The 24012-nt window shown below is 30.8% G+C and overlaps 1 protein-coding gene and 1 long non-coding RNA gene across 2 annotated transcripts; one reads left to right on the top strand and one right to left on the bottom strand.

Moving 5' to 3' along the window:
* Positions 1-3505: 3505 nt before the first annotated feature.
* On the top strand, positions 3506-7574 carry LOC111029122. The gene is made up of 4 exons (XR_002603974.1): positions 3506-3660; positions 5158-5259; positions 5430-5480; positions 6630-7574. It is a non-coding gene; the product is annotated as an uncharacterized LOC111029122 (long non-coding RNA).
* A 971-nt stretch (positions 7575-8545) lies between these two features.
* On the bottom strand, positions 8546-17330 carry LOC111029116 (glucose dehydrogenase [FAD, quinone]-like). Its single transcript, XM_022307990.1, has 3 exons — positions 15519-17330; positions 9277-9679; positions 8546-9104 (listed from the first exon to the last, which is right to left on the bottom strand). The coding sequence occupies exons 1-2, from the start codon at positions 17058-17060 to the stop codon at positions 9332-9334; spliced, it is 1890 nt and encodes a 629-aa protein (XP_022163682.1). The 5' UTR covers positions 17061-17330; the 3' UTR covers positions 8546-9104; positions 9277-9331.
* Positions 17331-24012: the final 6682 nt, after the last annotated feature.

A 24012-nucleotide genomic window follows, 5' to 3' on the forward strand; every position in this document is an offset into this window, starting at 1 on the left:
GAATTTGAATATTTATTAAAGAAAAAAAATAGTAAAAACAAATAGTCTATTAGGTTTATTTTTTATTTTAGTATTTTTCTTCTGAATTTAAGTATACTTACACATTTTGTTGGAAAACACTAATATGGTGCCTAGTTGTCTTGATAGTTAGCGAAATGGGTAACGTTCAGTAGGGCGTAGGTTAATTCTTCTTCTTTTCCTGGTTAGGTTGGGTGTTGAGAAAGATTTTGACCGTGTTTGGCAAGAGGGACCTAACCAAGAGGGATTCTAATACAAAATGTCAATTATGAATATCCTAATCCATTTTATACAAATAATATTCATATAAAATGACGAAGACACAATCGCTGCTAATATAAAAAAAACATAAAGCTATGTAATCTCAAACCCGATCGATTAGGTATTGTACTGGTTTCTATAAGACAAATAAGAAATTATAAAAGAGAATAATCCGTCAGCCGACCAATTTCGTCAGTGCTGTGCATTTCTTACCAACGAACCGGTGTAATCGTTATCGTTTTAGACGGAGTTCAACTAAATGTTTTTGTTATGATATCATACATTTTTACCTCAATATATTTTTTATTAATTTTGCTTCTCAATTATTATAATATAAAAGCCTTTGCCACCAAAAGGCGTTTATATTATAAACCAAAATTTATTAATAGTAAGTTATTAGTATATTACAATTTTTAAAGTAATACGTAATAACTAATAATTAACAGTAACCAAATAACATACGTACACTAAACGAAAAGCTTCGATTAAGACAAATTGTCGACGATAGTCGATAACGAAATTAAACAAATAGTAAATACGTCAAATAGCAATAATGATACGTTTCGTAACCATAAATATACATGAAATTGAGAGGTCACCTTAATTCCTGATTTCATCTTAATTTCTTTTTAAAATCTTCCATCTACAGTAAACCTTAACGGTGTCTCTAGTACCAACAATGTAGATGCATCTGAGCTCTTTTCTAAGCATTTTAGTTCTGTTTTTTCGTCAACCAACATATGTACTGTAAACGCTTTACCTAATGGTCTACCCTATGACCTACCTTCTTGTTGCTATGTTGATATTGATGATGTTGAATCTGGTTTGTCTAAGCTACGCTCGGTGAAGTCAATTGGTCCAGACAGTTTGCCAGGATTTTTTTTGTATCACATAAGGTCGGTATTATGTTACCCGCTACTTCTCATTTTCAATAAATCTCTTAGTGAAGGTTTATTTCCAGATATATGGAAAGTAAGTTCAGTCTCGCCCATTTTCAAATCTGGTGATAAGTCTATTGTCTCCAACTATCGACCAATCTCCAAAATTTGCCACGTTGCTAAGCTTTTTGAATCCCTTGTTCTACAATCGATTCAAAAGTCTGTGAATCACGTTCTTATTGATGAACAACATGGTTTTCGTTCTGGCCGTTCTACTACAACCTGTAACGCTATCTTCACCAATTATGTACTTGATGCCTTTAGGAATCGCTCTCAAGTTGACGTGATTTACACTGACTTCGCCAAGGCTTTTGACCGTGTAAGTCATAAAGCCTTATTTCAAGTACTCCGTGCAACCGGTTTCGGTGAACCGCTCCTATCATGGTTTGAGTCTTATGTGACGGGTAGAAAACAATTCGTAAAATTAAATGGTGTGTGTTCAAGTATGGTTAATATTACGTCAGGTGTGCCGCAAGGTGGTCACTTATCCCCTGTATTGTTTGCTCTATTCATTAACGGCATCAGCTCCGTAATAAAGAATTGCCGATTTCTCGTATTTGCAGATGATATTAAATTATTCCTTCGCATTGATTCCTCTCGTGATTGCGTTCTGCTCCAAAGTGAACTTAATGCCCTGGTAATTTGGTCTAGACAGCTTGGTTTAGATCTCTGTATTCCTAAGTGTCATTATATGTCTTTCACGCGTTCCCATAGCCATATTCGGCACGATTATCTAGTTGATGGTACTAGTTTAAGTTTCTCTGGTAGCCATGTAGTTGATCTAGGTGTCACATTTGACCGGACTTTAAGTTTTAATCTCCATATTGAAAAAATCACGTGCAAGGCCTTAAAAATGCTTGGTTTCATAAAAAGAATTTCATCTGAGTTCAATATGTGTAGTTCTTTGAAAGCCCTTTATTGTGCGTTTGTGCGATCCCACCTCGAATACGCGGTAGTGATCTGGGACCCTCAGAATTTACGTGATTCTTTCCAAATCGAGCGTGTCCAGCGTAAATTCTTAAAATTTGCTTCTTTTGTACTTCGTATTGACTGCCTTCCACATGATTATGCACCAGTTCTAGCGAAATTAAATATGGAGACGTTGAGTACTAGAAGGAAAAATGCTAATTTGGTGTTCTTATCGAAACTTTTGAGTGGGGAAGTTGACGCTCCAGATATGTTAGGGAGGGTTAATTTTAATGTTCCCGGCGCTAATCTGCGCAACTTTTCTCCTTTCCGGGTCCCGTTCTGTGCGACAAATTACTTATATAATGAACCCATTTTGCGTATGATGGCACTAGCTAATGATGGATCCTATAACATCTAATCATCTTATTGTGTGTAATTATTTTGTACTACATTATTATCTGATAATATTATGTATGTTATAGTGTATTATATTTTTGTTAATTATTAATTTTATATAAATGTCAAGGGCCTATCCCGTTTACTATTATAAATAAAAAAAAAAAAAATGTTTTGCTCGTTTCCTTTAATAACTTACTTTCTAACAGTATAATTTCGATGATTTTTACAAAAGATGATATCTGCACAATTTTACTGATGTTTTCCAATTTAAATTTATTAGGTATTGGTTGATTCAGTAAATAATTAGTAATGCCGTCTGACAAAAACACCAAAATTTACACGATTTAAATCGGTAATTCCTGTTTCTACATAATATTATACACTGTCGTGTCGCTGCTTGTTTTTACTTAGCTCATCGCGCCACGGTTGTGCCGCTAGATAATATTTGTACAGCAATACACGGTCTAGTACAGTGGTTCCCAATGTTTTTTTAGCACATTATAGCACATATTAGTCGTTTTAAGTCACAATACACTTTGAATAAACATAATTATCTGATTGACAAAAATAAGTTCTTATTATCTTATGAAGACTTCAAAACACATACGCGAATACGCAGATATATATATGTATCATAAACTTTGTATTATATATTTATATATTTATATCTTCATGTATTATTTTTTCTTAATATAGAACAATATTTTATTCTATAATATGCAACAGCAATGTAGAAACTTATCTTGCCAGTGTTAAGATAAACATAGGTCAGAGTCCGTTTTTAAAATAAAAAAGTTTGAGTTTTCACGGCACACTAGGCCATATAGTACACCTTTTGAGAAACATTGGTCTATTGAGTCCATTTAAAACTTAGAGTAAACATTGTGGTGTTTAAATAATACAAAAATGTGTTTCACATAATAATGTTTAAATTATATGATTATTTTCTTAAGCACTTAAATTTTTTAGTTGATGATAAGTTGTTCTTACTCTTGAGAGCGCTTCAGATGAATATTAAATTTAATATCATTTTTGTTATGAAATACTAAATTAAATTAAACTGCAGGGATTAAAACCGGTAAAAACGGAAAATCGCTTTTATTTTAGTAATGCTGGAAGCGCTTATTGGATACCGGTAAAATAAAGATAATTATATCTAAGTATTAATATTAAATAGGTCGCCTTTTATTTTCAACCCGGTTTTATAACTAAAACTTATTCCCGAGTTCCCGACTATAATGATTAATGGATTTTGGTATCTGTGTTTTGTATTTTAAATAAATTATAGATATAGATTGGTATATTTAAATTTAAATTATATTATGTTTTATATTTTTATAGTTGAATTTAATTGTCTAGCTTGTTCTTGAAATATTTTTGCAATGAAACTAAAACTGAAATAAGAAATTAAATTTTGTACATTTTGTGACTTTATATTTAGATTTTAGTGCTATTTCTGGAGTTTTTGTGATATTTTGCAATTTGATCTGTTTTTTTCTTTATAAATATTGGTCATATTTTATTAAATCACATTTTAATAAACATGTTCATGATTATCATCTAATTTTAAAAGTATAAATAACCTGACTATATGTGAGCAGCTTTTACCATTTTGTATTATTTCGTGTTTGGTTCTAATTTTAAACTTGAATCATCTGCTGATTTTGATTAAATCTATTTTTTGTCATATATGGCAAAGATTAGTGATGTTGTGGTTATTCTAGACAGCGTCTTAACTTGTATTTAACTATTTTAACTTATTTATGAAATGCCAATTTTTGCATATTTTTTTTGTATACCTATTTAGAGACATTTAAGGATTATTAATATAGCTCATATTTATGCAATTTTAAGTGCTATACAATTCCAACCCTGGTTATAAGGATAGGGACTTTTGGAGACGAAGTTTAAAATTATTAGAATTTTCCACAACCAGTTTTAATCGGTGACCGATTACAGAAAAAACTAATCAATAGTTATTAACTATTAAAAATTATCTATTATGTTTAAAATATTTTTAGAGAAACGAAAACCGTTCAACATAAATCAAAATAAAACGCTTACCAATTCTCGGGTTTCAAAACATTAAATATTTTTTTGGAAACGGTTTTAAGCCCTGGTTTTAGTTATATTTTAATACATAATGTATTACATCCAAAGTATAATAATAAACTTAATACCAGTGTTTAGAAAGAACGTCGTTCATGAACGCACGTTCACGCGTTCTCACGTTCATAAATAGTGAACGATACGTGAACGTCACTCGTATTTTTAAAATAGAACTTGAACGTGAACGACGTTTATATTTTTAATGAACTTGGTCGATTATTAAGACGTTTAATTTATTTACCATTTAATAAATATATTTTTAAAATATTTTAATCAATCATATTATAATAATATTTTCCATTATAGTTCCTATGATATATATAAACGCGTTCATTTTTTGAATGAACGTGAACGTGAACGCGTTCGTTTGAAAAAAACAGGAACGTGAACGCGAACGAGTTCCTTTTTTAAGTACTGAACGTGAACGTGAACGAGTTCATTTTTTTAGTGAACGTTCCGAACACTGCTTAATACTTAGATAATATTATATCAATCGCAATGGCGTATATTTTTATTTTTATAGATATTTGTTATGTCAATAATGTTTGAGTCCAGCCAAACGTTTTTTGCTGTGTTTCTTATTGTTGGTATGTTTGTGTTGTCGTCTTATGGCGCAGTATATTGGGTATGTTTATAACTATAATAGTCTTTATTTATTATTTCCCAATAAACTAAATTAATAAAAACAATTCATTATATATTATATATTTTTATTATAAAGTTAAACTTTTACTTTCATCTAATTTGAAAACTTATGGGTCATATAATATTTAACTATGTTTGACATTATTATAGTTCCAGGGATGAACTATCAAGAGCACAATATGACTAGCTCATTCAGTTTTGGTAAGCACATGGTATTATTTCATATTGTAACGATTGTTAGTAATAAACTGATTGCAATTTTGCTATAACAAAAACATATCATTTACACACTATTACTTAGATGTGATTAACCGTTGCATACACACACTGTCATCAAAAACAGACGACAAAAAAATAAATAAAAAATAAAACAACGGATATAAGGCAAACACCTAATAACAAAAAAATATATAACATGCATGTGTTCGCACTGGTGAGTCTAATAACACAATATTAATTTCTGTTGTATATGATAAGTGCTGCAGTGCATGTATAAAAAATATGATACTAATACAAGTTATCACATCGCAGTAATAGTGGGTCTCCAAATTCTAACAATATTTCAATCAGTTTAAAACAAAAAAAATAATACACAAAAAAATGAAAATCTAACGTTAGTGGTAATTATGTAAATAGTGAAAAAGGGTTCTCTGGATAAAAATTATGTATTATATTATAATTATTTTTTGTTCATAGGATAGCACGTTTAAAATGTAAAAAAAAAAAAAAAAAAAGGGGAGTAATGTAACGATGGTGACATCGTCACTTATACTTTGTCACCTATATACGTATAGCCTACATATATACATGTACATATATATTATTATATACCTTATAAACATAATATATAGAATATGCTGACTAAATATATTGAGCCCCTCCTGTTATGATACCATTGTAAGGCTACGGCCAAATGCGAATATTATGTAAGGGTACGGCAGTTCTCCGTTCTGCGCGACACCGTCATGTGAATAGGAACTCCGGGCTGCCAATAACTTAGTTGTAAGTAAATTATATGTAATTAAATTATATTTTAATAACAATTTAAATCAATCTGTATTCATTTGTAACTATAAGATCCCAACATTCCTGCTCCCGAGCTACGGATAAATATATTCAAAGGATACACAACTCCTCCCTGAATATCTTATATTTAACTGGTCTTCCCCGACCACGTTACAATATTATTTACTGACAATGATATTTATTTAGAATGTTGGAAAATGTAATCTTATTATCTTCTTGAGAACTTATTAGAAGTCTTAATAATCAGAATTTTCTAATGGATTTTGTGAATTTCAAGTAACTATTGAACTATTATATTATATAAATTAACTTATTAAATTTCAGGTTTCTTACCAATTCTAAAACGGACCATTAAAGATTTTACCCGAGACCTTTGTTCGGCATGTGTATAATGCGAGAATAGTAAAAAGTTGCAAAAATAATAACACACAATAATTGGTGTAAACTATACAACCAAGTATTGTCTATAATGTACGCAATATCTACAATAAAATAAATCATGCACAATAATTATTTTCATTGTCTAAATTTGTATTCATATTGATTGTTCATAATCATTGACTACCCAATACATAGATTATTTATTCAACTATCATCCATTTTATATACATATAAGTGATATAAACTACTTATAAATAAGAATTGCCTTACTGTGTTACTCTATCTTTCTCTGCCAAAACTACTGAAGTGATTAGAACAAGGTTTTTACTGTTGGATAGTTTGATTCTCCTGAAGTTACCGATAACGAAGACCAGTAGTTTAAACTTTTAAAGAACCCGGATTATCATCAAAGTTAGGGTTTCCAAATTTCCAAATTCAAAATACGGAATTTAAAAAAATGTCTATTTTCCGAATTAAAAACATTTTTGCCTCAGCTTATCACTATTTGTATCACAACCATACTATCTTTAATCGTGGTAATAATTAAGTTAAGAATTAATTAATGATAAAGTTATCTATCAATTTTGTTATCATTATTTTATGATTATTTTGGTTAAAATGTGTGTTTATTTTATTATCTCATTGTAAAAAATACTTATTATATCGTTAATTTTTCGGAAACCAGGAAATTTTAATGTCCCGAAGAGAGCTGTCAGGAATTCAAAATGTCATCAATTTTATTTTATATATAACCTTAAATTTAAATTCGAGCTAAGGATATTTTCTCATACATAAAAAAAATATGTAACCGATAAGATAAGACTATAAGAGCATATAGACTTGTAATTATAAATTCGTTATAACTAAACAAATATATTATATTTTCAACTCGTGTGTGTCGACGTATTTTTTTAATATTATATATGTGACGCTAAGTTGATTTGTTGGTACCTATATTGTTGATATTATATTGAATGTTAAGTAAATAATTGTTCAAAAATACATACATGTAGATAATCGTTGCAATATTTTAATATCGAAATATTTTTTATACTTCAGGTTAGTAGGTAGGTTACATATCATTTTTATCATTAGGTATTTAATGTTGTGATTATTTATTGTTCTTCATTAATTCAAGATTAATTTGTATTTTTAATTCATAAGCAATAGACACTTCGAAAAGACTTACTAGAAAACCTTACTAAATAAACACTGAAGCGTTAAATTAATATTGTAATAGTATAATGTGTATTGGGAATCACCGTTAAAAACACTTCTGTTTGAATATTTTTATATAACGTATTATATAAATAGTTTTTTTGTTACTTAATCTATGGTTTCAGCCAGATATTTAAATAGAAAATATAAATATTATATCATTTGAATATTTTAAGGTAGTCCCTATTTTTTATTTTTACAAATCTGGGTATATTTAAAAATAAATCCGTATGAAATTATTATAGAGTATAATAGGTAGGCGCTTAACGTTAATCAGTCTGAAATAACTATAATATACTAAAGTATTGTCAAAAATATTTATTCTTAAAATAAAAAAATGTTATAAATTACAATGAACAACATATTTCACAATTTATATCTTATAATCGTATATAGTAGAAAAAAGTAGTATTTAAGAAAATAACTATAACGTAGAATTAAACTATACATAATTTACACTAAGTTAACCTTAGAGTAGGTTGTTATTTATTAAAAGTTAAAACCAAGTTTTTACATTGCATTTTTTAAATTTTCGATTTAAATTTAGTAAAACACAAAAAAATTTTTTTATTTTATTCTAATACATCAATATTATCATCAATAATATCATAACATTTTCACATAATAACAATAATCAGAAATAGGAATAAACTTATAGTGTAATTTAAAACAAAAATAAAATAAAATGGAATCAAATAATGTATCGCACATTTAATTTTTTGACTAGATAATAACATATTATAGTACCATGTACCAAAATATGTTGTTGGTTGGACTCATTTGATGTAGGTATTTATTATATAATGTATAGACGTTTACGTCACGAAGGTTGCGCTGATGGAGAGTTCAAGTTATTGAGAAACTTTTTAATATTATATTCGAGATAACAAAAACAAAATTCTGAGGTACTTGTTGATTTTTAAGAACAAAACTATACCTATAATCTTCCTTTTTACATATACTCGTACATAGTTTATAGCGTACACTATGGTATTGAACTTTATATTGTTCTTTGAATAAAACGTGTGTAATCGGATATCTTCTACGCATTAGTAGTAGCGGATCGTGATGTTGACGATGACGAATGTATTTCAAAAAACGATTACATTGTCCCATATATATTATAGCATACTATGGATAATGTAAGGTGACCATAATACGAACAAATTATTGATTTATCATGCGATTCGTGATTCGCACCTGAAAAACAAATTTTTTCACTTAAGACGACGATGAAAAATGAAAAAAAACGTAGCTAGTAACTACTGACGACCGATAAAATAAAGTTTTATAAAAAAAAATAGTATAACAATTTAAATATTTGTCGAAACAATGACGGCATAATATACGATATTATATGGTTTGGACCTACCGTTTAGAATATAATATTATATGACAGCGGCAGCAGCTTAGCACGACCGGTTAGATCATTTGATCCAGTTTTCCTTGATCATATCGGCCGCTTTCTCGCCGATCATGAATGTCATCGCGTTGGTGTGACCGCCTGGTATGAGCGGCATGATAGACGCGTCCACCACCCGGAGTCCTCTGACGCCACGTACCCTCAGTTTTGGATCGACCACGGCGTCTGGGTCCGAGGCTGGCCCCATCTTACACGTGCCCACCTGGTGGTGCAGGTTTGTGGTCAGCTGCCCGATGGAGCAACCCCAGTACGCGTCCGATCCGAATGTCTCGTGTTCACAGCCCGGGAACGGCACCGATAACAGCGTAGAACCGTATTTTTGGAATGCTTGGGTTTTGCTCACTGCGATGGCCTATAATATTATAACCAAATAATGAGAAAAATAAATTCAATTAAAAAAAAAAAGTTATGACATTTTTTTCTATTATTACACATGATTAAAGTCTTGTGGTCATTTAGAATATAGTGACATGAAAGACTTCAAACTAAGAAAGCATAAAAATAAGTTTTAAAAAAAATACTTAATAGTATACGTATAGTATTAATATAATAATCGGATTTATTTTTCTAAATTGATAATATTTTAATATAAATATTTAATAATGTGTCGACCTATTATGTCTGTGTTTATCTATTTTATTTTAATTGAACGCAATAATGTACCTCTATTGCCTATACGTCACGCCGTACAACAAATTACGTTTATAATACGATTCACACACTGAGAATTTTAACTGGGAGCTCGTCTTGGAGCAAAATAGTGGTGTATTATTGTTATAAATTTAAAAGTTATGATAAATCATCATCTATGAATATGATCATGGAAGAGCTATAGGTTTACTATATCATAGATTTTCTAAGATATATTTAAATGTTCAGTAATTTGGAATAAAGTTAGGAATGGTGATGGCGTGACCCAAAATTTGTTTTGACCTCTACAATTATTAAGAAAAAATAATAGAATCTATTTTTATACTTGGAGGAGAAAGCGGTTTGCGCATACTCAAATTTGATCATTATATTGACTTTTTGAATTAATATTATATTATTTTAGAATTGCAGGTTAGGTAACCTATATAATATTTTATAACACTTTGGACATTGAATTCAAACAAGTAAAATGAAATTGATTCACTAATTATGTTACTCAATCTGAAGATGTCCGTGAGTGAGTAAATTAGCGAATAATATAGCTAGGTATTGGAAATTCAAAAATAACACACCGATTGTTGAGCAGAAATAAGTACGCTTTTATCTTATATGTTGTAACTATTTTGGAAGGCCGTAGCTATTTAGAATATGTTGTCGAATATCAGGTATACTAATTCACTCACTGCGTGAGAAGTGAGTATATTATATTGCTGGGGCAATAATTATTTCAAATTACATCTACAATTGTGACAGTACAATTTCAAGGTAGGTACATAATATTATTATTAGTTTAGTATTACACGGCCAATATATTTTTACGAATTCTTAGTGATATATACCTATGAGTCACAAACCAATTCTGAACTATCATAATCATTAAATGCTTTATAAGATATCATAAAATAATAATTATTAATATAGTCACTCAACATAGTGTGTGATTATCAAGCACCAAAGAATGAGTATTATACTTTGCTATCATTTTATTGACTTAACCATTCATTTAAAGATTAATATGAGAAAAATAATAATATATTAATATATATTTCACAAATGTACATAAACGAATATTTTAAAAATAAGGTAATAATTGCAAAACCTCTTGTACGTCTCTTTTAAGAAACTGCTTGTCAGTAGTACTGTGCATTTTACATTTTAGTAATGTGATTAGAATGCATTAAGTTAATTTTAAATAAATGTAAACCATTCAAATACTAAAGCAATACATGATGTATTACGTATCAACCAATAATGGTTAAAAATATATAATTTATATTTTAAAGAATATTACAATTTTCTAATTATTGTATGATTTTAATAATAATATATTAGAAACATCATTTAAATTTAAAAGCGTAATAAATATAAAAGCGGAAAAAAGCCATTTATTATAGATGGTTTTTCCAAGACTACAATTATTATTTATGAATATTAATATTTTAGTTTTCAGTACCTAATAATATATAATAATAATATACCTAATAAGTCTAAATTAGCAAAGAAATTGAAAATAATTTTGAGCAATTCTTAGTTCTATTTTCGAATGATTTAATGAATTCCTATTAAATGATAGATATTAGGTTTCATAATATGATAAAAATATGAAAATGTTTGATTTATTGACTAAATAATAGTTTAAAAAATTGTTATTTCTTACACAGATAGAATTTTGTTAAATGATAATTAAATTATTACTATTTAAGAATGCGTTTGCCTAATAATCCGATGATTGTAATTTAAAATATTGTCACCATAAAAGTTTATAAATGTATAGAGAATAATAAATCTATAATAATATTTTCATCGATTACTTTGAAGGACAATAGTAAAATAATTTCAGTTAATATAATAAGTACTTATTTAATAATTAATATACAATATTATATGCAATGAATATATTATGTAAATTATAAAAATGATATATTATTGTGCTAATGATACAGTCATTGAAACAATAAATATAAAATCGTTATTATAAAAAAATTCGAGTTTGTTGTTTGAGTCCTGCAGCCTGAGCGTATATTATTTATCTATATGACATTGAAGTGTTGATTTCGGAAATTCGTTGTGGTGGTTAAAAAAAAATACGGTTTGATACTTATCAGCAGGGCTTGGGACTTTGTGCATTTGCATATTTGTTCGGGAAGTAAATATAATAAATCTGATCTAGCACAAATTTGTGTTGTGGTGTTTGGAGTTAAAGTTTAAAAGTTTACTGCGCATATGTATGCATATTTTGGAATTTCTTCTACAAATGCATATTTTTAAGATTTATTGATTTTTATTGCAAAATTTAAAATAATGTTTGATTATTTACTCTTAAATCAATTTTTTAGTTAATTAATTTTGTCTACATGATTTTGTCGGCAATAATACCGATAAGGCGATAATCAATTGCGTTACGGGAACCCATTTTATTTTTAGCACTGAGGACAATATAATTTTTTTATCGGTCTTTTATAGTATTATTTTGTTTGCCAGTCCATAGTGATCGACAGACCAGGATCGCTGTCGTGTGCATTTATCGTCAATCGTTGTCGTGTTCGTATTTGTATTCGTTATTTTTTGTATTTATTAGCGCTCGTATTTGTGGTATAATACGCAAAAAAAAAACACAAATTAGTCGGTTGAGAAGTTTAATTTTGGAATTTGGGGATAATGTATTTTCCGCAGACGGAAGAATTTTATTTTGCAAAATATGTGAAATTAAAGTAGAATATGAACGAATAATACAACATATACAAATAGTAAAACATACGAAAATGATTAAAGAGAAGGAAATTTTCAATACAAGAACCCAGAAAATAATTACACAAACTAATAAAACTAGATTATAATTATAAAATTATTATTTTTTATTACATACAAACTTTAATTGCTATGTAAAGAAGATGCTGAGTGTTAAAAAATCCAAATTTTTTTTATAATACAGTATGTATTAAATATAAATTTTTAGTATAATATGTACAAGATATGTTTTTAACGTCTTTTTTAATTAAAAATAAATGCATATTTAAGCACATATTTCGATATTTTTTTGGTGCATATGTATACTCATATTTGTAAGATTTTAAGCACATAAAGTCGCGAGCCTCTGCTTATCAGTATAATATTTATTGCCATCACCATCATCATCGTCATCATCATCGGCTCCGGCAGAGTTTATAAACTGCTTATCGGTATTCGCGAAAAAATATTTATACGAGTATAAATCATGATAATATATTATCATACGAAAATCGAAGCAGTTGGAGGACGTGATAGTTTGGATCACGTGTTGGACGCCGCCGCAAAAACTGCAGTCGTGATCGCATGACAAAGTGATTGCGAAATAAGCTATAGTTGAAACTACCTATATATACTAATGTTGTATACCATTACAATATATTAAATAATACATAGATATATGATATATCACTTGCGCAGGTTAGTATGTTTGACCAACTCCTATTTGACGACGTGAACAAATTGAGTAGGCCAAAAGATGCAGTGGCTTATCTGCTCGTCGTATAGGTACTGGGTGATACACAATGCGTACTCACTCCCAGAATTTCAACTTGGATACATCAACATTTAAAAATAAAGAAACATCTACTTATTACTTTTAACAATTAACACGAAAAAATGGCGACTTTCATTTTAAAACGTTAGTGTAAAATATCAAAGTATTTGAAAACAACAATATAACACCTATACACTTTTTTGTACATTTACGAATTAAAAAAATTATAATTTGACTACATCTATTATTTAATGAAAAATGGGGCTAATCACGCTTGATTAATCACCATGTATGTTTTAATAGGCCGGCTCGGCCGGAGGCTGCAGTCGTGTGTGGGTGTGCAACAGTTGTAAGAGATTTCACAACGATAAAGCCGAAGAAAAAAAATCATAAATATAATATTTCACGCGACCGTAAGTAAAGCTCGTTGTCCGGTCAACGGGTTTTCGATTTCAATTTTTTCCTTCTATGCGTACATAGTCTAAGATGACATATCGTACGATCGATAATGATAATTATATCAAACAGCATCGATGGTGTTGACCAACACCGGTTGAACTTATGTACGTAAGTACGAAAATAGCGATAATACTGCAGCAGACGCGTCACGGTGTGGCATTGCCTCTGGTTTTTCGAAATCGTCGTCAGTCTGCGCATAAATTATGATATGCAGTAGCTATTTTATAGAGATAACCAGATAGGTATGTAGGTATGTTATAATACACATAATATATTATAATATAGATATACGTGACCGCTACACCAAGTTATTATTTGTGCAGAAGAACCACTGAGTGATTTCAATGCCCTCCGTCGACAAACGGGTTTTATTATTTATAATATAATATTATTATTATTCGATACGCACAATATATTATCGTTATATTGTACATATGGCGTCGTTGAAAAAGTATGGGGCAATAATATCTGGTACGAAAGTGTGTAGAAATATAGTGATACATACTGTTCGTACAGAAATGTATTTTTCTCTTTTTTTCTTTTAGGCTGACAATATAAACCGTGCAGTATTTTACGGTACTAAAAGTTAGTTTTTAGTATTTTCAGTTTTAGTCATTATTAGTGTTTTATTACACCAATAAATTGATAGAAACAGTATAATAAAACATACACGAGTGTGTTGAAAATATGTACGATTGTTTAAGAAACCCGTTTTTAAATAATATATAAATATTGCAATGTAATACATATTATTAGAATATAGCAACTACTAAGTAACAACATTTTGGGATTTGAAAGAATTATCACACTTAAGTGAAACAAAAACTTTTTCAAAACTATATCCGACATTTCAGTAAAAAAAAATGATGAACTTAGATTCATATTTTCCAACGTTAAAAGATACAAATTATCTCCGTACATTAAGATTAAGGCATAGTATGTACTGTAAATGCATTATGACTCACAATTAACTGGACACTACGTCATACATAATATAGCAAATGTGTACTTGTCCTTTAAGGTAATGACTAATTCGTATTAGTATAGACTAGTTACCTATATACGCCCAAAAGACATTGACAATATAATATGATGTCTATATTCTATGCATACAGGGTGATTCACCAAGCATGCTCATCCCCTTTTTATCAATAATGCAGTTATTCAAAATCTAATTTTTTTAATTTTTAAATATTCTTTAAGACCATATTTTCAAATGCTTAATATTCTTTGTACTACTTAAGAAGTGTTCTGTGGAGATACAAACTTCTGTTTTTCGAATGAAAACACCCATATTCAATAAATTATATTCTATAAATTATACAATACATAATTCTTCTGTATTTTTTAAAAATTAATTAACAGTAAATGAGGGTGATTCTCGTTTGAAAATACAGAAGTTTGTATCACTACAAGATACTCCTTAAGTAGTACAAAAGATGTCAGGAATTTGAAAATTTGGTCTTTGAGTATATTTAAAAACTATAAAAATCAGAATTTGAATAAATTCATTAGTAAAGGAAAAACTGGGGGTGAGTATGCTTGGCGAATCACCCTATATAGTTAAAGTTAAGTATACCTGTTTAATGCCTTCGACGAGCACGTCGCGATCGTGTGTGTCAGACAAGTAGCCGGAGAAGAGCAGAGGCGCGTGAAACGGGTTGGTCGACCGCAACATGACCCGTCCGCGACTGCGGGGTCGTAGCAATATAGGCACCAGGCCCCAAGCGTCCCGCCCGCGGAACCCACCGTACACATGTTCGTAGAAGTCTTCGCGCATGCCGAACAAGCGGTGTAGTGAGCCCCCAGTGTCGCCCGTCAGCGCTCCGGGACCGAACACTAGTTCCATGTCGGGAACCACGGACCCATTGGTTGCATACCGCGTGGCCGTGAACGCCACCGCTTCGGCGCCGCCGGGCACAGTCAGGGGTCCGTCACCGTCCACGGCGTACTGGATCAGGTACTTGGGGTGCCTATACCGGCTTTCCACGATGGTCACAGACTGATTTACCAGGAACACCAGTCCGGCCATAGACACGTGGTCCTGCAGGTTGTAGCCTACCCGGAGGTCGCTGACGACGGGCACACCGACGTCGGCGAGATGTTCGGCCGGGCCAACGCCCGACAACATAAGCAGCTGCGGTGAGTTTAACGCCCCGGCGCACAGTATCACCTCCTTGCGGGCGTAAACCGAGGCGGTACGACGATTCCTGACGAACCGCACGCCGTACGCGCGCTTTGTGCCGGGCTCGATGAGCACCTTCGTGACCATCGTCCGCTTGGCCACCGTTAGGTTGGGCCGGTGCCGGATCGGCCTCAGGAACGCTTTGGACGCGCTGCACCGGGTGCCGTGGTCTGTCGTGGCGAGTACGTACGAGAAGCCAAGTGGTCGTGGCCCGTTGTAATCGACGGGAGTCTCGTAGCCTAGCTCGCGGCCAGCGCGTAGGAACGCAGGTCCTAGTGGCGTCTTCCACGATGGTTCCTGGACCTTAAGGTACCCTCCACGACCGTGCAAATGCGCTGCCTCTGGTGACGCGGCCACCCGGCCGTCATGCTGCAGGTCCTCCGATTTCTTGAAGTACGGTAACACGTCCGCGTAACTCCAACCGACGTTCCCCAGCCTGGCCCAACAGTCGTAGTCCTCCGGTACGCCCCGCGTGTACATCATGTAGTTAAGCACGCTGGTGCCGCCCATCACCTTGCCCCGTGGCCACCGACACTTGCGGTTATCCATCGCACCGCACACACCATCTTGTGGTTCGGTCTGGTAGCCCCAGTCGTATCCGGTGCCAATCAGGTAGCTTACCAGCAGCGGCACGTCCGTCATGGCATTCTCTTCACCGCCCGCTTCGATCAGCAGCACCGTCCAGCCTGCCACCTCGGTCAGCCGGTTGGCTACCACCGAGCCACCGGAACCGGCGCCGACCACAATGAAGTCGTACTGCCGACCAATGTACGGCGCATCGGGTACAGCATCCACTGGTTCCGGTGCTATCATCCGGTAGTACTCGACCACTGCCTGGAAAACTGTGTACGCCATGCCGTTGCTGGGCCTGGCCGACATTAGTACCACCGCGACCAGCACCGAAACCGCGTGCCGAAGCGATACTGTCGGTCTCATGTCGTCGCTTCGCGGTGCAGTTAATATTATAATATAATATGATTAAGATTTAATATGATGTACTGAGGACGTGACGTTGTTGTGAAAGAGGACTGCAGATGATATTGTTGTGAGTGAGAATTGCGACCGGTGCGCCGGACCGCGGAGATTCGATAGCGACGCCGGTGTGCGCGAATAGACGACAAGCGATCGAGTTCGCTCCCGAGCAGACGAGTGTCGCACAGCGTTTTCAAGGTCCTCGGAAATATACAACTATACCATGGTATTGCAATAGCTTATGCTATACTACTCCGTAAGTGGCGCCGGTCATTAAAACATTCCGTCCGTGCTCCCCTCCCCCATTTACGGTTCCCTTGAAATGCTTTCGCTGCAACACATATAGGGCCTAAACGGCCCCTAAACGGCCTAATTATAATGCAATTATACGCTGATTACGATGTACTTTAAAATTTAAATACGTCAATGCGACGATTTCTCCGTTTGTAGATCGATAGGAATATAATATTTGGTATCTATGTGTGACATCGAACAATGCTGATGATGAATAACGATATTATACGTTTCTGATATAGGTACAAGGTATACCCGTGAAGTAATGTATCGATTCGTCCGATTTCATCGATTTGTGTTAGTGAACACTGAGCTTTACAATATTATTGTAATGTACAAAAGTTAGTTAATTATTAGGTGCGCACTACTTGCATAGATGGGTACACCGTATCGTACAGCATGTTTAATGTACCGAGGTTTGACAGCCGACCAACGGAAAATATTTTTACTCTATCAAAAATTACAGAAACAAAAAATTTATGGGTAGGTAATTAAAACAGTTATTGTAAAAATATTTTTGCTACACATTATTTGTGATTTTTTTTTCAATTGCTTACACTGATCATTTAAATTTAAAAAAAAAAGAATCTATTCTAACGTGCGTTAACTTACAAGACAGTTACTTGGAAAATATAATAATATGTAAACAAACAACTCTTTCAAAATTATGACCAAATAAATCTTAGTTATCTGCTGGCAAAGTTGGGCAAACTTCAATTGAGCACTAAAAAATATATTTATAGTGGCTGAGTATAGTATATAATTACATTAACAATTCGGCCTCGCCCCTTTGATAACATACGTCTGTTCATATGCTATAAGTTATAGCTAAAATAGAAACATTATATTAGGTATATCCATCAAAACAAATTATAGGTATATCTTAAGTTCACATGAAACAAACAAATATTATGATTAGTTTCTTAAGTGATTAGATAAAAAAAAACACAAATCAGTAATTTTCATCTAAAACTATAAATCATTACAAATAATTTTCTAACCAAGAATTTGAAATGCACAACATCAAAAGTGAAGACTAAATACCTACTGTCAAATAAAATATTGAATTAACCATACAACTTTTTTAAACAAAATGTAAACACCAGTATTTTTAAAATAAACTTTTTCAAACATTTTATTATTATTTTTATCTTTTTCATATTATTATTAAATAATATAAAACCATAAACTTATAAACTTGTAACAACATGAAATATGTTAAGACATAATTTAGTGACAACGAAAAAATAACGGACTCGGTGCCATCGCACTTTAATCAAAGATAGGTAACTTTTAATATTTTTAAACAGCAAAGATTATAAATATAATTGTAATTGTTTCTTAGTCAAAAATATTTGTTTTTATTTCATTACCATTAAACATGTTTGGAGTACCTACTCAAATTTGAGTACATCCAGCTGTCAAAATAAATGTTTGGCTTTCTATTTTATTTTAACATTGAAGTAAATTAATTACATTAGTTGAAGGGACATGCGATGTAATCGTGTATACCAAATAAATAATAATAATCATTATTTCATGCAAAAACAGCCAATGTACATATACGATATAATAAATTACATTAAAAGATGCAAACTCCCCTATAAGCATAATTCTCGTGGTGGTTATGGAAAGTTTAAGTTCATTACAGTCAAAATTTTAACCAATTATACATAATTAAATTTATAGTATTCGTTCTAAGATAATAGACGATAAAATTTCCTTAAAAATTAAGTGCATTGATAAATTTACAATAGTCGAATTTTTGAAAAATCAATTTTATTTTATAAATGACTTAAACATATTAAAATTTAAAAAATCATGAATATTAATTTTATGTAATCTAGTTATTTGGGTTGAAACAGATGTACAACATTTGATTTCAATCTGTTTTTTAAATTGTTGTATAGATATATTAATATTTTCTTTATAATGCGCATCATACGAGTGACTTAATTTTGCGATGTTATGTTTAAATATGAATAGACTAAGTAAAGTGTTACTTACTTGATTTATTCATGGGCGATATTCAAGTTCTAGATATGCTAAATTATTGCTAAAATACACAGACTTAAAAAATAAAAATAAAATAAATCTTTTTAAAGTAAGGCTATAAATATATGAGCATAGGTCTGTACTCAAATGTAAATTCTATAGCAGATAAATGTTTGTATTAGAAACAAACATAGCTTAAGTTTAATATCTGTATTAAAAATAAATCTCGTTTCATTAAATACATAAAATATTTGGTTAGATTATTAGTATGATATTAATCTTAATCTACTATAAGTCTATCAATTGTAATCCACAAATATTTAATAGCGCTTACTAACTCTAAAATTATATAATTTTTACAAATACCATTAAAGTTTGACGAGTGAAACCATAGTTTGTGACCTGAGTTAGAAAAATTTGAGTAATTATTAAAAAAAATATATTTTACTTATTAATATTTTACTCTAATAAGTTTTAATATATCTAATTTCATAAATATTCATATAAATTCATAAAAAACCATTATATGTTCTTATAAATTATCACTAAAAGAAATGTATAGTATGGAAAAATTATATTTATAATATTTAAAATATAACGAAAAGCGGACAAAATTTTTACATTTTATTGAACTGAAAATGTAGTTCAAAAAAATATATAAGAAAATATAGTACATTAGAATATTAGTGCAATTGGCATTAAATGCACATCGCACCATTGTCGAATATAATGATAACAATAAATATTTACATTATGTGAAATTGAGTTTTATATTCAAAATTATTATTTACATGCATAATATAGGTAGGTACGTACAAAAATCAAGAAATATGTACTTTTCCCCTAAAATTGACAAAATATACAAAATGTGAATTTTAAATTCATCATTGTACATCTTGGATTTCTTGTTTGGTCTCTTATTTATAAGACCTATAGATTTATTTAGAGAATCATAAAATATGCGAAAAAAAATTGTAGTGTTATGTCGTTGTAAACGATTTAATATAATGAAACACAAACACCGTAAAGGCATAAGACATTGGAATAGGAATTGTGATGCATAAATATTATGATTTTAGTTTTAACATTCAATGAATCTTTTATTTAGTTCAATTATGTATGGGCTAATTGTTGAACCACGGGTTCAAAAAAAAAAACCAAGGATAATAATATAGTACCTACTATTATAAAAATAATGTTTTCAAATATAAATTTATTATACTTTTATTACTAAAGCAGCCATAGAGTAAAGTACCTGAATGTACAATATAAAATTATTAAATTTAATCTATATATATCATAAAAACTATAAATAACTGTAAGAAGATTTCTGCGAAATAATAAGCAAATCTTTAATCAATTTTGGATGAGAAGAACAAGTGGTTTACGTAAACACAATAACACGTATATAATACATCTTGTAGTTTGCTTTCAAATGGCATTGAAACAACATATTATATTACAGTATTTGTTCTATGGGTCAAAAATGTGTTGTAACTATTCCGAGTTTTCAAGGCTCTAAGATGGACCACTTTATTCGAATCAAAAATTGAATATGTAAATTACCAAAAAATTTAAATTGGTGGACGTTAAACAAGCGTTATGAATGAGAATGATAGTATTTAAATTATAAACAGCTAGAACTTAGACATTGCTTTACTCGAAAGATTGTATTTGTCAGATAAAAAATAAATAAAGCTATAGTGCATTTCTTATTGAATATTATAGCCAAGTTTGACCTATATTTAAACATGAAATTAAAATGATGGAGACTGGAAACGAAATATTGTGCTATTGTTAAATGTGTGACTATCGCTTCAATGGATGTATAGTCAAGTGAATGTTATATGTTATCCGAGTAGAATTAATTATCTCGAAATTGTCTGTTTACCTCTTACCGAAATTGTACCAGAACAAATCAAGTAGCATTGAGAATCATTCGTTAAATATTATTTAAAACTTTCTTACATAAGAAGTATTATATTATATGGTGTGTATTTTTTTTCTTGTACAGCACAGACGGATGGCTCTCCTAATTTAAATATACAGTTATTGCCTGTTGAAAAAATGCTGTCTTCTGTGAAAATGCATTTCACCAGACTGCAAATGAACTGAACATAATATTATACTAATTTGTCAGATAGACACGTGGTATTCCTAAAAATAAATATTGATGTAATTAAATAATGGTTAAAATATACTAAATATAGATGTGTCACGGATATTATAATGAAAATGATATGGCTGAAAATTCTGGAATCATAACCTGCATTTTATAGATGTTATATTATATTTTAGTAACTTTATAGTTTATTCATCAATCAATATATTATCCTATACCTATACTCATGAGTCATGAGGTTAAAATAACACAGATGTCTTGTACAATACGAGTCATGTTATTAAGGTATTTTGGCAGGAGTAATACCCAAGACAAGTCTTTGTGAGCAATACATGGCCAACACTCAACGTGCACAATGAGACCGAGCAAATCTAATTTTGATATAATATTTCAGAAATCGCCTGAGCATTGTACACATTATTGTCGGGTTACTGTACCATAATAACCATAAGATATATTATGATACACTGCAATAAACATTTACAACTGGCTAACGGAATAATAATATATTTTATCTAATTTGTATTGATTATTGAGTAATTATTATTATCGTTCATTTTTTTAAAAACATTTTTAACCAAAGAAAATGGGGATCTGTTATTACTATTACTAATCATAACTGTTCCTTTAACTATAATATTACTGCAATTAATACCTAATATTATAAAACGTGATGACGTAGTAATAATGATACTATTATAATTTATAGATTTTTCTTTTATTAGACTTTATAAAAATTTAGCTCATCAATTGTCTTATAGTAAACAAAATAAAATAACATTGTGTGTACAATATTATGAGTTATACAAAGAAAATAAATAAATAGAAAAGGGCAAATTACAAAGCCAGCCTCCTGTATAAAAGAAATAATAATAGTAACAACTTGCTCAGAGTTGGAATTTAAAATAGAGGAGAGTTTGAAGAGGCTGTTTACGGAATTTAGAGAAGAAACTAAAAGAGTACGTTTTTCAGAGAGTGAAGGACAATCGAAAAGAATATGCGATAAATCGCAGACGCATTCGTCCAAGTGAAGAGTACAAAAGGGGAAATCATTTAAGTTTACCAAATATCAGTTCCAATATTAGGGACAATAGATTTTGAGGCAGAGTTAGCAGGTAGGTTGTTCCAATAGGTGGACCAAAGGGTGGAAACATGACGTCGTAGGAGAGGAGTAAAATCTGACCAAGGAATTAGGGAAAAAGATAATTTGTAGTTATGAAGGTTTATTACGCATTTACGCAGTGGAATTGTTATACTTTATTAACGATTATTGAACGTTTGTCTGTTAAAATGTTGTTATTTAAATCTGTTGAATATTTATGTAATATTTACCATTTAGAGCTAATTGTTTCAAAAACAAAACAAAACTACATAAGTTATTCGAAAAAAATAAATAGGTTTTTAACCTTTTGTATTTTGTAAAATGTTGACTGTGCAATGTTTGTTTGAATATCAAATGTATTGAAAAATAAAAAGTTTCCTATGCAGTGTACAGTTGATAAAAGATTCGAACAATTCAATAGTTCAATCTAGTGCACTTAAAAAATGATCTGTCACATTTTTGCATGTAAACCAAAAATAATTAAATGCGCCAAACGTTTATTGAGCATATTTTTGAATTCATAGACTTTATGCTGCTTTATCACATTTCCAACTGTCGCATAATCTTACAATTTAAGACAGTGGTAAAATATTGTGCAATGTATTCTAAAAAAAAAATTATATTTATCTACTTGACCTGAGTCACCCAACTAAAACATAAAATATATAGTGTGACTCGTGCGATCCATCGGAATATAGTTTTGATGAGGAAAAATAGCTGAACCGTTTGCGTTATGCGCAAAGGTACGTGATTTATAATATAAACTATTTCATAGTCTTCATTTATTTTCTTCTAAAAATTTAAGAGATATCAGAAATATTTTCACCATTAACAGAACAATTATGCGTATACCTACTTGAAGATAATAACTGTTTCGGTAACATAGACAAGAAGCACCATTTCTACGAATATATCACAACATATTCCACCTCTTAAATTTTTCATCCATCGAGAATAAATTATGTATCTTTACTGGTTGCTAATTTTTGCACAAGTTTGGAGCCCCTGTGTCAAATTCGGGGAGCGGGAGCAACTTTGTGGACATGTGACGCGGCCACTTTACTTGTTGTAGAGGCGTACCACGCCGCATGTACATGTACACAGGGCTTTTGTAATATGATCTACAAAGTTATTTTGGTGGTAAACTGCTTTATAAAATTATAAATGCACATAGTTATATTAGACATGTATAACTATTCCTTACTCATCTTACAAACTATGTAGCGTACGCATAGTACGGTAGGTACATCACACGTTTTACAAGTGCCCTATTTAAATATGTTAGTAAATTTATAATTTTGTATCACTGAATAATGTAAAATAAACAAAATATGGAAACATTTCACAATATAACAAATGTTTTTTTTTAAAATCGTAAATCCAACAAGGACTTCAAATATTTT

Source organism: Myzus persicae, unplaced genomic scaffold (genome assembly GCF_001856785.1).
Source record: "Myzus persicae strain clone G006 unplaced genomic scaffold, MPER_G0061.0, whole genome shotgun sequence".
Taxonomy (NCBI): domain Eukaryota; kingdom Metazoa; phylum Arthropoda; class Insecta; order Hemiptera; family Aphididae; genus Myzus; species Myzus persicae.